This window comes from Hemibagrus wyckioides, linkage group LG09 (assembly GCF_019097595.1).
Source record: "Hemibagrus wyckioides isolate EC202008001 linkage group LG09, SWU_Hwy_1.0, whole genome shotgun sequence".
NCBI lineage: Eukaryota > Metazoa > Chordata > Actinopteri > Siluriformes > Bagridae > Hemibagrus > Hemibagrus wyckioides.
The window spans coordinates 7,344,808-7,365,505 of NC_080718.1; the positions used below are offsets into that span (position 1 = coordinate 7,344,808).

A 20,698-nucleotide genomic window follows, 5' to 3' on the forward strand; every position below is an offset into this window, starting at 1 on the left:
CTCTGCACACATGACACACTCTACACACACATCACACACTCTACACACATCACACACTCTACACACACATCACACACACATCACACACTCTACACACACATCACACACTGCACACACATCACACACTCTACACACACATCACACACTCTACACACACATCACACACTTTACACACATCACACACTCTACACACACTCACTCACACACACTCTACACACACATCACACACTCAACACACACATCACACACTCTACACACACATCACACACTCTGCACACACATCACACACTCTACACACATCACACACTGCACACACATCACACACTCTACACACACATCACACACTCTACACACATCACACACTCTACACACATCACACACATCACACACTCTACACACATCACACACTCTACACACACATCACACACACATCACACACATCACACACTCTGCACACACATCACACACTCTACACACACATCACACACTCTACACACACATCACACACTGCACACACATCACACACTCTACACACACATCACACACTCTACACACACATCACACACTCTACACACACACATCACACACTCTACACACATCACACACTCTACACACACATCACACACTCTGCACACATGACACACTCTACACACACATCACACACTCTACACACATCACACACTCTACACACACATCACACACACATCACACACTCTGCACACACATCACACACTGCACACACATCACACACTCTACACACACATCACACACTACACACACATCACACACTCTACACACACATCACACACTTTACACACACACATCACACACTCTACACACACATCACACACTCTACACACACATCACACACTCTGCACACACATCACACACTCTACACACATCACACACTCTACACACACATCACACACTCTACACACATCACACACTCTACACACATCACACACTCTACACACACATCACACACTCTGCACACACATCACACACTCTACACACATCACACACTCTACACACACATCACACACTCTACACACACATCACACACTCTGCACACACACATCACACACTCTACACACATCACACACTCTACACACACATCACACACATCACACACTCTACACACATCACACACTCGACACACACACATCACACACTCTGCACACACATCACACACTCTTCACACACATCACACACTCTGCACACACATCACACACTCTACACACACACATCACACACTCTACACACATCACACACTCTACACACACATCACACACTCTGCACACACACATCACACACTCTACACACACATCACACACTCTACACACATCACACACTCTACACACACATCACACACACATCACACACATCACACACTCTGCACACACATCACACACTCTACACACACATCACACACTCTGCACACATGACACACTCTACACACACATCACACACTCTACACACATCACACACTCTACACACACATCACACACACATCACACACTCTGCACACACATCACACACTGCACACACATCACACACTCTACACACACATCACACACTCTACACACACATCACACACTCTACACACATCACACACTCTACACACACATCACACACTCTGCACACACATCACACACTCTACACACACATCACACACTCTACACACACATCACACACTCTGCACACACATCACACACTCTACACACACATCACACACTGCACACACATCACACACTCTACACACACATCACACACTCTACACACATCACACACTCTACACACATCACACACTCTACACACACATCACACACTCTACACACACATCACACACTCTACACACACATCACACACTCTACACACACACACATCACACACTCTACACACACATCACACACTCTACACACACATCACACACTCTACACACACATCACACACATCACACACTCTGCACACACATCACACACTCTACACACATCACACACTCTACACACATCACACACTCTACACACATCACACACTCTGCACACACATCACACACTCTACACACACATCACACACTCTACACATACATCACACACTCTACACATACATCACACACTCTACACACACACTCTACACACACATCACACACTCTACACACACATCACACACTCTACACATACATCACACACTCTACACACACATCACACACTCTACACACACATCACACACTCTGCACACACATCACACACTCTACACACACATCACACACTGCACACACATCACACACTCTACACACACATCACACACTCTACACACACATCACACACTGCACACACATCACACACTCTACACACACATCACACACTCTACACACACATCACACACTCTACACACACATCACACACTCTACACACACATCACACACTCTACACACACACACATCACACACTCTACACACACATCACACACTCTACACACACATCACACACATCACACACTCTGCACACACATCACACACTCTACACACATCACACACTCTACACACATCACACACTCTACACACATCACACACTCTGCACACACATCACACACTCTACACACACATCACACACTCTACACATACATCACACACATCACACACTCTGCACACACATCACACACTCTACACACACATCACACACTCTACACACACTCTACACACACACATCACACACTCTACACACACACATCACACACTCTACACACACATCACACACTTTACACACATCACACACTCTACACACACTCACTCACACACACTCTACACACACATCACACACTCAACACACACATCACACACTCTACACACACATCACACACTCTGCACACACATCACACACTCTACACACATCACACACTCTGCACACACATCACACACTCTACACACACATCACACACTCTACACACATCACACACTCGACACACACACATCACACACTCTACACACACACATCACACACATCACACACTCTGCACACACATCACACACTCTACACACACATCACACACTCTACACACACATCACACACTGCACACACATCACACACTCTACACACACATCACACACTCTACACACACATCACACACTCTACACACACACATCACACACTCTACACACATCACACACTCTACACACACATCACACACTCTGCACACATGACACACTCTACACACACATCACACACTCTACACACATCACACACTCTACACACACATCACACACACATCACACACTCTGCACACACATCACACACTGCACACACATCACACACTCTACACACACATCACACACTACACACACATCACACACTCTACACACACATCACACACTTTACACACACACATCACACACTCTACACACACATCACACACTCTACACACACATCACACACTCTACACACATCACACACTCAACACACACATCACACACTCTACACACATCACACACTCTACACACACATCACACACTCTGCACACACATCACACACTCTACACACATCACACACATCACACACATCACACACTCTACACACACATCACACACTCTACACACACATCACACACTGCACACACATCACACACTCTACACACACATCACACACTCTACACACACATCACACACTCTACACACACATCACACACTGCACACACATCACACACTCTACACACACATCACACACTCTACACACACATCACACACTCTACACACACATCACACACTCTACACACACATCACACACATCACACACTCTACACACACATCACACACTGCACACACATCACACACTCTACACACACATCACACACTCTACACACACATCACACACTCTACACACACATCACACACTCTACACACACATCACACACATCACACACTCTGCACACACATCACACACTCTGCACACACATCACACACTCTACACATACATCACACACTCTACACACACATCACACACTCTACACACACATCACACACTCTACACACACATCACACACTCTACACACATCACACACTCTACACACATCACACACTCTGCACACACATCACACACTCTACACACATCACACACTCTACACACATCACACACTCTACACACATCACACACTCTACACACATCACACACTCTACACACATCACACACTCTGCACACACATCACACACTCTGCACACACATCACACACTCTACACACACATCACACACTCTACACATACATCACACACTCTACACATACATCACACACTCTACACACACATCACACACTCTACACACACATCACACACTCTACACACACATCACACACTCTACACACATCACACACTCTACACACACATCACACACTCTACACACACACACACTCTACACACACATCACACACTCTACACACACACTCTACACACACATCACACACTCTACACACACATCACACACATCACACACTCTGCACACACATCACACACTCTACACATACATCACACACATCACACACTCTACACATACATCACACACTCTACACACACTCTACACACACATCACACACTCTACACACACACTCTACACACACATCACACACTCTACACACACATCACACACTCTACACACATCACACACTCTGCACACACATCACACACTCTGCACACACATCACACACTCTACACATACATCACACACATCACACACTCTGCACACACATCACACACTCTGCACACACATCACACACTCTACACACATCACACACTCTGCACACACATCACACACTCTACACACATCACACACTCTGCACACACATCACACACTCTACACACATCACACACTCTGCACACACATCACACACTCTACACACACATCACACACTCTACACACACATCACACACTCTACACATACATCACACACTCTACACATACATCACACACTCTACACACACATCACACACTCTACACACATCACACACTCTGCACACACATCACACACTCTACACACATCACACACTCTGCACACACATCACACACTCTACACATACATCACACACTCTACACATACATCACACACTCTACACATACATCACACACTCTACACACACATCACACACTCTACACACACATCACACACTCTACACACATCACACACTCTGCACACACATCACACACTCTACACACATCACACACTCTGCACACACATCACACACTCTACACATACATCACACACTCTACACACACATCACACACTCTACACACACATCACACACTCTACACACACATCACACACTCTACACACACATCACACACTCTACACATACATCACACACTCTACACATACATCACACACTCTACACACACATCACACACTCTACACATACATCACACACTCTACACACACATCACACACTCTACACACACATCACACACTCTACACACACATCACACACTCTACACATACATCACACACTCTACACACACATCACACACTCTACACATACATCACACACTCTACACACACATCACACACTCTACACACACATCACACACTCTACACATACATCACACACTCTACACACACATCACACACTCTACACATACATCACACACTCTACACATACATCACACACTCTACACACACATCACACACTCTACACACACATCACACACTCTACACATACATCACACACTCTACATATACATCACACACTCTACACATACATCACACACTCTACACACACATCACACACTCTACACACACATCACACACTCTGCACACACATCACACACTCTACACATACATCACACACATCACACACTCTGCACACACATCACACACTCTGCACACACATCACACACTCTACACACATCACACACTCTACACACATCACACACTCTACACACATCACACACTCTGCACACACATCACACACTCTACACACACATCACACACTCTACACACACATCACACACTCTACACACACATCACACACTCTGCACACACATCACACACTCTACACACACATCACACACTCTGCACACACATCACACACTCTACACATACATCACACACATCACACACTCTGCACACACATCACACACTCTACACACACATCACACACTCTACACACACATCACACACTCTACACATACATCACACACTCTACACATACATCACACACTCTACACACACATCACACACTCTACACACATCACACACTCTGCACACACATCACACACTCTACACACATCACACACTCTGCACACACATCACACACTCTACACACATCACACACTCTGCACACACATCACACACTCTACACATACATCACACACTCTACACACACATCACACACTCTACACACACATCACACACTCTACACACACATCACACACTCTACACACACATCACACACTCTACACATACATCACACACTCTACACACACATCACACACTCTACACACACATCACACACTCTACACACACATCACACACTCTACACACACATCACACACTCTACACATACATCACACACTCTACACACACATCACACACTCTACACACACATCACACACTCTACACACACATCACACACTCTACACATACATCACACACTCTACACACACATCACACACTCTACACATACATCACACACTCTACACACACATCACACACTCTACACACACATCACACACTCTACACATACATCACACACTCTACACAGACATCACACACTCTGCACATACATCACACACTCTACACATACATCACACACTCTACACACACATCACACACTCTACACACACATCACACACTCTACACATACATCACACACTCTACATATACATCACACACTCTACACATACATCACACACTCTACACACACATCACACACTCTACACACACATCACACACTCTGCACACACATCACACACTCTACACATACATCACACACATCACACACTCTGCACACACATCACACACTCTGCACACACATCACACACTCTACACACATCACACACTCTACACACATCACACACTCTACACACATCACACACTCTGCACACACATCACACACTCTACACACACATCACACACTCTACACACACATCACACACTCTACACACACATCACACACTCTGCACACACATCACACACTCTACACACACATCACACACTCTGCACACACATCACACACTCTACACATACATCACACACATCACACACTCTGCACACACATCACACACTCTGCACACACATCACACACTCTACACACATCACACACTCTACACACATCACACACTCTACACACATCACACACTCTGCACACACATCACACACTCTACACACACATCACACACTCTACACACACATCACACACTCTACACACACATCACACACTCTGCACACACATCACACACTCTACACACACATCACACACTCTGCACACACATCACACACTCTACACACACATCACACACTCTACACAAACATCACACACTCTACACACACATCACACACTTTACATACACTCTACACATACTCTACATAGACTCTACCCACACATCACATATTCTACACACACTCTACACACACATCACACACACACACAAATCACATACAAATCACACACAATACACATATAGGGCAGATTATGGTGAGCCATTATGGTGATTAAAGGATCATGTGACCAGAAGACATGAAACTCACCTTGCCGAGTCCTGGATTATCTCTTACTTTACTGACAGCTCTGAGCAGACAGGGCGGGGCTGGAGGAGGAGTGACCTGCAGGATTCCACTAAAGTTGGTTGGAAAAAGGGGTGGGGCCAGTGGAGCAGTGGGAGTCGGCTTCAGCTTCTTCTTTTTAGAAGACAGGTTTAGTTTCTGAGCCGCTCTGAGAGAGGAAATGTTTAATCAATTAAAAATAGTTACAGACCACACACAGTTCACCTGTCTGTCTCTCTGTCTGTCTCTCTGACTGTTTGTTTCTCTTTCTGTCTATCTGTCTGTCTCTCTGTCTCTTTCTGTCTCTCTCTGTCTGTCTGTCTCTGTCTGTCTGTCTCTCTGTCTCTCTCTCTGTAAGGGTTAAAGTGTTTATGACCTTTGAACTACAGTTCCCATGATTCCTTGCCATCAGAAAGTGTGAAGTTCTGTTTAGTAGCTTGGCTGCAACAGTGAATCACTGTCCTTATGGAGCATGTTTGCCTCCACACACACACACACACACACACACACACACACACACACAGTGTTGGCTGTCTCATCTCCTTGGCTCAGCTGTCAGTGTGAACATGCTTGGAGGAACTTCAGGTTTTTAATGGGTGCAGCTGAACTTAATGCACACACACACACACACACACACACACACAGCATGACTCAGTGAAGTTTATGAAGTTTAAAACCTTGGCCCATCCAAAATGCCCAACAACTTTTCTCTGGAAATTAGCAGCTCTGTCTAAACATTTTTCTGTTACTGGGTGAGGGAATGAGAGAGAGAGAGAGAGAGAGAGGGAGAGAGAGAGACAGAGAGAGAGAGGGAGAGGGAGAGAGAGAGAGAGTGAGAGAGAGGGAGAGAGAGAGAGAGAGAGAGAGAGAGAGGGAGAGAGACTTTAACACAGAGGATGGAAGCAATTTTATATTCGGACAACATTACCCAAGAAACCCGACCAACCTTCCCCACCACAACTTTGACTCGCAGGTCAATAAAAATGGAAAGGACCTGCTGCAGCTCTGTCAAAGCCTGGGTCTGTACATTATAAACGGAAGGACACGAGGAGACTCTTCACCTCTTGGTAACAGCCCAGTAGATTACATGATAACAGATTTAGACCCTTTCTATCTCAGTGCATTCACCGTTAAGCCACTAACCCCTCTGTCTGACCACAGCCAAATTACTGTGTTCATTAAAAGGACAGAAACTAACCCCACTACACACACAGCCCAGTAATCTGTACAACATCCAGAACCCATACAGATGTTCCCAAAACACCACAGAACTGGTCCAGAAAGCAAGAGGCAGGAAATCCAAACACTATTAGACAGATTTCTAAACATGACATACACTCACAGTAACAAAGGCATCAATCATCAATCATATTTTCATTACCGCACAAATAAGTCAATTAAAACAATTTGGTAACACAGAACAATGAAAAATGGTTTGACACAGAATGCCAAAATATTAGAAAACAATTAAGAAAACTATCCAATCAAAAACACAGAGATCCAAATAATCCGGAATAACACCTTCATTACTGTGACACTTTAAGACTTTATAAACATACACTCAGGATCAAAAAAGCCCAAGATACCAAAAAACACACACACACATCACACACTCTACACACACACATCACACACTCTACACACACACATCACACACTCTACACACAATCATCACACACTCTACACACACACATCACACACTCTACACACACACATCACACACTCTACACACACACATCACACACTCTACACACACACATCACACACTCTACACACAATCATCACACACTCTACACACACACATCACACACTCTACACACACACATCACACACTCTACACACACATCACACACTCTACACACACACATCACACACTCTACACACACATCACACACTCTACACACACACATCACACACTCTACACACAATCATCACACACTCTACACACACACATCACACACTCTACACACACACATCACACACTCTACACACACACATCACACACTCTACACACACACATCACACACTCTACACACAATCATCACACACTCTACACACACACATCACACACTCTACACACACACATCACACACTCTACACACACATCACACACTCTACACACACACATCACACACTCTACACACACATCACACACTCTACACACACACATCACACACTCTACACACACATCACACACTCTACACACACACATCATACACTCTACACACACATCACACACTCTACACACACATCACACACTCTACACACACACATCACACACTCTACACACACACATCACACACTCTACACACAATCATCACACACTCTACACACACACATCACACACTCTACACACACACATCACACACTCTACACACACATCACACACTCTACACACAAACATCACACACTCTACACACACACATCACACACTCTACACACACACATCACACACTCTACACACACACATCACACACTCTACACACACATCACACACTCTACACACACACATCACACACTCTACACACACATCACACACTCTACACACACATCACACACTCTACACACACACATCACACACTCTACACACACACATCACACACTCTACACACACATCACACACTCTACACACACACATCACACACTCTACACACACACATCACACACTCTACACACACACATCACACACTCTACACACACATCACACACTCTACACACACACATCACACACTCTACACACACATCACACACTCTACACACACACATCACACACTCTACACACACACATCACACACTCTACACACACATCACACACTCTACACACACACATCACACACTCTACACACACATCACACACTCTACACACACACATCACACACTCTACACACACACATCACACTCTACACACACATCACACACTCTACACACACACATCACACACTCTACACACACATCACACACTCTACACACACACATCACACACTCTACACACACTCTACACACACACATCACACACTCTACACACACACATCACACACTCTACACACACATCACACACTCTACACACACATCACACACTCTACACACACACATCACACACTCTACACACACACATCACACACTCTACACACACTCTACACACACACATCACACACTCTACACACACACATCACACACTCTACACACACACATCACACACACATCACACACACATCACACACTCTACACACACACATCACACACTCTACACACACAAATCACACACTCTACACACACATCACACACTCTACACACACACATCACACACTCTACACACACACATCACACACTCTACACACACACATCACACACACATCACACACTCTACACACACACATCACACACTCTACACACACAAATCACACACTCTACACACACATCACACACTCTACACACACACATCACACACTCTACACACACATCACACACTCTACACACACACATCACACACTCTACACACACATCACACACTCTACACACACACATCACACACTCTACACACACACATCACACACTCTACACACAATCATCACACACTCTACACACACACATCACACACTCTACACACACAAATCACACACTCTACACACACATCACACACTCTACAGACACACATCACACACTCTACACACACACATCACACACTCTACACACACATCACACACTCTACACACACACATCACACACTCTACACACACACATCACACACTCTACACACACACATCACACACTCTACACACACATCACACACTCTACACACACACATCACACACTCTACACACACACATCACACACTCTACACACACACATCACACACTCTACACACACACATCACACACTCTACACACACACATCACACACTCTACACACACACATCACACACTCTACACACACTCTACACACAATCATCACACACTCTACACACAATCATCACACACTCTACACACAATCATCACACACTCTACACACACACATCACACACTCTACACACACATCACACACTCTACACACAATCATCACACACTCTACACACACACATCACACACTCTACACACACACATCACACACTCTACACACACACATCACACACTCTACACACACACACACACACAAACACACACACACACACACACACACTCATACACACAATAATCACACACTCTACACACAATCATCACACACTCTACACACAATCATCACACACTCTACACACACACATCACACACTCTACACACAATCATCACACACTCTACACACAATCATCACACACTCTACACACAATCATCACACACTCTACACACATCACACACTCTACACACAATCATCACACACTCTACACACACACATCACACACTCTACACACACACATCACACACTCTACACACAATCATCACACACTCTACACACACACATCACACACTCTACACACACACATCACACACTCTACACACACACATCACACACTCTACACACACACATCACACACTGTACACACAATCATCACACACTCTACACACACACATCACACACTCTACACACACACATCACACACTCTACACACACACATCACACACTCTACACACAATCATCACACACTCTACACACAATCATCACACACTCTACACACAATCATCACACACTCTACACACACATCACACACTCTACACACACACATCACACACTCTACACACACACATCACACACTCTACACACACACATCACACACTCTACACACACACATCACACACTCTACACACACTCTACACACAATCATCACACACTCTACACACAATCATCACACACTCTACACACAATCATCAAACACTCTACACACACATATCACACACTCTACACACAATAATCACACACTCTACACACAATCATCACACACTCTACACACAATCATCACACACTCTACACACACACATCACACACTCTACACACAATCATCACACACTCTACACACACACATCGCACACTCTACACACACATACACACACATACACACACACACATCACACACTCTACACACACACATCACACACTCTACACACACATCACACACTCTACACACACACACCACACACTCTACACACAATCATCACACACTCTACACACACACATCACACACTCTACACACAATCATCACACACTCTACACACACACACATCGCACACTCTACACACACACATCACACACTCTACACACACACACATCACACACTCTACACACACACATCACACACTCTACACACACAAATCACACACTCTACACACACACAGCACACACTCTACACACACATCACACACTCTACACACACACATCACACACTCTACACACACATCACACACTCTACACACACACATCGCACACTCTACACACAATCATCACACACTCTACACACACACATCACACACTCTACACACACACATCACACACTCTACACACATCACACACTCTACACACACACATCACACACTCTACACACACACATCACACAATCATCACACACTCTACACACACACATCACACACTCTACACACAATCATCACACACTCTACACACACATCACACACTCTACACACACATCACACACTCTACACACAATCATCACACACTCTACACACACATCACACACTCTACACACACACATCACACACTCTACACACACATCACACACTCTACACACACACATCACACACTCTACACACACACATCACACACTCTACACACACACATCACACACTCTACACACACACATCACACACTCTACACACACTCTACACACACACATCACACACTCTACACACACACATCACACACTCTACACACACATCACACACTCTACACACACACATCACACACTCTACACACACACATCACACACTCTACACACACACATCACACACTCTACACACACATCACACACTCTACACACACACATCACACACTCTACACACACACATCACACACTCTACACACACACATCACACACTCTACACACACATCACACACTCTACACACACATCACACACTCTACACACACACATCACACATTCTACACACACATCACAAACTCTACACACACATCACACACTCTACACACACTCTACACACACACATCACACACTCTACACACACACATCACACACTCTACACACACACATCACACACTCTACACACACATCACACACTCTACACACACACATCACACACTCTACACACACACATCACACACTCTACACACACTCATCACACACTCTACACACACACATCACACACTCTACACACACACATCACACACTCTACACACATCACACACTCTACACACACATCACACACTCTACACACAATCATCACACACTCTACACACACATCACACACTCTACACACACTCTACACACACACATCACACACTCTACACACACACATCACACACTCTACACACACACATCACACACTCTACACACACATCACACACTCTACACACACACATCACACACTCTACACACACACATCACACACTCTACACACACACACCACACACTCTACACACACATCACACACTCTACACACATCACACACTCTACACACACATCACACACTCTACACACAATCATCACACACTCTACACACACATCACACACTCTACACACACACATCACACACTCTACACACACATCACACACTCTATACACACACATCACACACACTACACACACATCACACACTCTACACACACACATCACACACTTTACACATACACATCACACACTCTACACACACTCTACACACACACATCACACACTCTACACACACTCTACACACACACATCACACTCTACACACACACATCACACACTCTACACACACACATCACACACTCTACACACACACATCACACACTCTACACACACATCACACACTCTACACACACACATCACACACTCTACACACAATCATTACACACTCTACACACACATCACACACTCTACACACAATCATCACACACTCTACACACACATCACACACTCTACACACACATCACACACTCTACACACACACATCACACACTCTACACACACATCACACACTCTACACACACTCTACACACACACATCACACACTCTACACACACACATCACACACTCTACACACACACATCACACACTCTACACACACACATCACACACTCTACACACACACATCACACACTCTACACACACACATCACACACTCTACACACACTCTACACACACACATCACACACTCTACACACACACATCACACACTCTACACACACTCTACACACACATCACACACTCTACACACACACATCACACACTCTACACACACACATCACACACTCTACACACACACATCACACACTCTACACACAATCATCACACACTCTACACACAATCATCACACACTCTACACACAATCATCACACACTCTACACACACATCACACACTCTACACACACACATCACACACTCTACACACACACATCACACACTCTACACACACACATCACACACTCTACACACACACATCACACACTCTACACACACTCTACACACAATCATCACACACTCTACACACAATCATCACACACTCTACACACAATCATCAAACACTCTACACACACACATCACACACTCTACACACAATCACCACACACTCTACACACAATCATCACACACTCTACACACAATCATCACACACTCTACACACACACATCACACACTCTACACACAATCATCACACACTCTACACACACACATCGCACACTCTACACACAATCATCACACACTCTACACACACACACATCACACACTCTACACACACACATCACACACTCTACACACACACATCACACACTCTACACACAATCATCACACACTCTACACACAATCATCACACACTCTACACACAATCATCAAACACTCTACACACACACATCACACACTCTACACACAATCATCACACACTCTACACACAATCATCACACACTCTACACACAATCATCACACACTCTACACACACATCACACACTCTACACACACACATCACACACTCTACACACACACATCACACACTCTACACACACACATCACACACTCTACACACACACATCACACACTCTACACACACTCTACACACAATCATCACACACTCTACACACACACATCACACACTCTACACACAATCATCACACACTCTACACACAATCATCACACACTCTACACACAATCATCACACACTCTACACACACACATCACACACTCTACACACAATCATCACACACTCTACACACACACATCGCACACTCTACACACAATCATCACACACTCTACACACACACACATCACACACTCTACACACACACATCACACACTCTACACACACACATCACACACTCTACACACAATCATCACACACTCTACACACAATCATCACACACTCTACACACAATCATCACACACTCTACACACAATCATCACACACTCTACACACACACACATCGCACACTCTACACACAATCATCACACACTCTACACACACACACATCACACACTCTACACACACACACACATCACACACTCTACACACACACATCACACACTCTACACACACACATCACACACTCTACACACAATCATCACACACTCTACACACACACATCGCACACTCTACACACAATCATCACACACTCTACACACACACACATCACACACTCTACACACAATCATCACACACTCTACACACACACATCACACACTCTACACACACACATCGCACACTCTACACACAATCATCACACACTCTACACACACACATCACACACTCTACACACACACACACATCACACACTCTACACACACACATCACACACTCTACACACAATCATCACACACTCTACACACACACACATCACACACTCTACACACACACACACATCACACACTCTACACACACACATCACACACTCTACACACACACATCGCACACTCTACACACAATCATCACACACTCTACACACACACATCACACACTCTACACACACACACACATCACACACTCTACACACACACATCACACACTCTACACACACACATCACACACTCTACACACACACATCACACACTCTACACACAATCATCACACACTCTACACACAATCATCACACACTCTACACACAATCATCACACACTCTACACACACATCACACACTCTACACACACACACACATCACACACTCTACACACACACATCACACACTCTACACACACACATCGCACACTCTACACACAATCATCACACACTCTACACACACACATCACACACTCTACACACACACACACATCACACACTCTACACACACACATCACACACTCTACACACAATCATCACACACTCTACACACACACACATCACACACTCTACACACACACACACATCACACACTCTACACACACACATCACACACTCTACACACACACATCGCACACTCTACACACAATCATCACACACTCTACACACACACATCACACACTCTACACACACACACACACACATCACACACTCTACACACACACATCACACACTCTACACACACACATCACACACTCTACACACACACATCACACACTCTACACACAATCATCACACACTCTACACACAATCATCACACACTCTACACACAATCATCACACACTCTACACACACATCACACACTCTACACACACACACACATCACACACTCTACACACACACATCGCACACTCTACACACAATCATCACACACTCTACACACACACATCACACACTCTACACACACACATCACACACTCTACACACACACATCACACACTCTACACACAATCATCACACACTCTACACACAATCATCACACACTCTACACACAATCATCACACACTCTACACACACACATCACACACTCTACACACACACACACACACATCACACACTCTACACACACACATCACACACTCTACACACACACATCACACACTCTACACACACACATCACACACTCTACACACAATCATCACACACTCTACACACAATCATCACACACTCTACACACAATCATCACACACTCTACACACACATCACACACTCTACACACACACACACATCACACACTCTACACACACACATCGCACACTCTACACACAATCATCACACACTCTACACACACACATCACACACTCTACACACACACATCACACACTCTACACACACATCAGACATTCTATACACAACTGACACTAATTGAGTCCATAAGCACAAATAGTTTCTGGGAGCACTGGAAAAATCTAAATAAATCTAAATCTGAACTGGCAATACAAAATGGTGACATATGGGTCAGTCATTTCAAATCAATTTATACTCTTAACAACAACAACAACAACAAAACGGAACAAAACATTATCATTAAATATTGAACACATTAGAAATGGCTATAAAAGACTCCCAAAATCCTCTGGACTTCCCCATTACTGAGCAGGAACTCTCAAAAACATTGGTCACTCTAAAACCCAAAAAAGCGAGTGGACCTGACAACATCCTTAATGAAATGATTAAAAAATGAAATTTTTGAAATGAAATGATTAAATTCACAAGTAAAAAATTCCAATTGGCAATTCTTAAACTATTTAACATTGTGAGTGTAGGTCATTTCCCTGACACCTGGACTCAAGGTGTCCACCCATCTTCAAAAGTGGAGATAAATTCGACCCCAATAACTCCCGAGGCATCTGTGTGAACAGTGACCTGGGGAAGGTTTTATGCAGCATCATTAACTCCAGACTTATAGACTTCCTTATGAAACACAGTGTCTTGAGTAAAAGTCAAATTGGATTCGTACCAAATCACCGCACCAGTGATCATATTTCCATCCTACACACCCTGACTGACCGACACGTTAACCAAAACAAAAAGAAAATATTTGCATGTTTCATAGATTTCCAAAAAGCTTTTGAATCCATTTGGCACAAAGGTTTGTTTTATAAAATTCTTGAAAGTGGTGTAGGGGTAAAACCTATGATATTATCAAATCCATCCATAAGTGTGGAATTAAAATCGGCAACAAAAGAAGAAAATTCTTCCATCAGGAGCGTGGAGTGAGACAGGGCTGCTGCCTGAGCCCAACACTCTTTAATATATATATTAATGAATTGGCCTCCATCGGTCTCACTTTACACCACTCAGAGGTCAAATTCCTGCTGTACACAGATGACCTGGTCCTGCTGTCCCCCAGTGTTCAGGGTCTACAGCAGAACCTGGACCTGCTGCAGCAGTACTGTCAGACCTGGGCCCTGACCATCAAACTCAAAAAGACCAAAACTATTATCTTTCAGAAAAGATCCAGATGTCACGCAAACACAACACAGTTCACCACAGGAACACACAAAATAGAAAACTGTAAAGAGTACAGCTACTTAGGAAACTGAGTTCCACAGGAAGTTTCAGTCCAGCAGTGAATGAGCTGACCGAGATCACACGCAGGGCGTTCTACACCATCAAAAAACAAATACAGATCCACATCCCAATTCCAGTCTGGATCAAATTATTCCAATCAATAATCCAACCTATTCTACTGTATGGGAGTGAGGTCTGGGGGCCACCAAAACTTTACACAATGGGATAAACACCCAGCTGAAATCATCCACACACAATTCTGTAAATCTATTCTACAAATCCACAGGAACACCACAAACACCGGCTGCCGAGACGAATCAGGCCGATTCCCACTGCTGCTCCAAATTAAGAAAAGATCCATCAAATATCATCTCCACCTAAAACACAGTGACCCTCAGAGCTATCACTACAAACACAGTGACCCTCAGAGCTCTCACTACAAACACAGTGACCCTCAGAGCTCTCACTACAAACACAGTGACCCCCAGAGCTATCACTACAAACACAGTGACCCTCAGAGCTCTCACTACAAACACAGTGACCCTCAGAGCTCTCACTACAAACACAGTGACCCTCAGAGCTATCACTACAAACACAGTGACCCCCAGAGCTCTCACTACAAACACAGTGACCCTCAGAGCTCTCACTACAAACACAGTGACCCTCAGAGCTATCACTACAAACACAGTGACCCCCAGAGCTCTCACTACAAACACAGTGACCCTCAGAGCTATCACTACAAACACAGTGACCCTCAGAGCTCTCACTACAAACACAGTGACCCCCAGAGCTCTCACTACAAACACAGTGACCCCCAGAGCTCTCACTACAAACACAGTGACCCCCAGAGCTATCACTACAAACACAGTGACCCTCAGAGCTATCACTACAAACACAGTGACCCCCAGAGCTCTCACTACAAACACAGTGACCCCCAGAGCTCTCACTACAAACACAGTGACCCCCAGAGCTCTCACTACAAACACAGTGACCCTCAGAGCTCTCACTACAAACACAGTGACCCTCAGAGCTATCACTACAAACACAGTGACCCCCAGAGCTCTCACTACAAACACAGTGACCCCCAGAGCTCTCACTACAAACACAGTGACCCCCAGAGCTCTCACTACAAACACAGTGACCCCCAGAGCTCTCACTACAAACACAGTGACCCTCAGAGCTCTCACTACAAACACAGTGACCCTCAGAGCTCTCACTACAAACACAGTGACCCCCAGAGCTCTCACTACAAACACAGTGACCCCCAGAGCTCTCACTACAAACACAGTGACCCCCAGAGCTCTCACTACAAACACAGTGACCCCCAGAGCTATCGCTACAAACACAGTGACCCTCAGAGCTATCGCTACAAACACAGTGACCCCCAGACTCTCACTACAAACACAGTGACCCCTCAGAGCTCTCACTACAAACACAGTGACCCCTCAGAGCTCTCACTACAAACACAG

The 20,698-nt window shown here is 44.6% G+C and overlaps 1 protein-coding gene across 2 annotated transcripts in view; it reads right to left on the minus strand.

Annotated features, from left to right (window-relative positions):
• The window catches only part of kif26ba (kinesin family member 26Ba), a 91,828-nt gene that overhangs the window by 22,371 nt on the left and 48,759 nt on the right, over positions 1 to 20,698 (minus strand). For both annotated transcript variants that reach the window (XM_058399434.1, XM_058399433.1), the window contains exon 5: positions 7,726 to 7,909. In XM_058399434.1, coding sequence (XP_058255417.1) covers positions 7,726 to 7,909 — 184 coding nt within the window. The remainder of the gene's footprint in view (positions 1 to 7,725; positions 7,910 to 20,698) is intronic.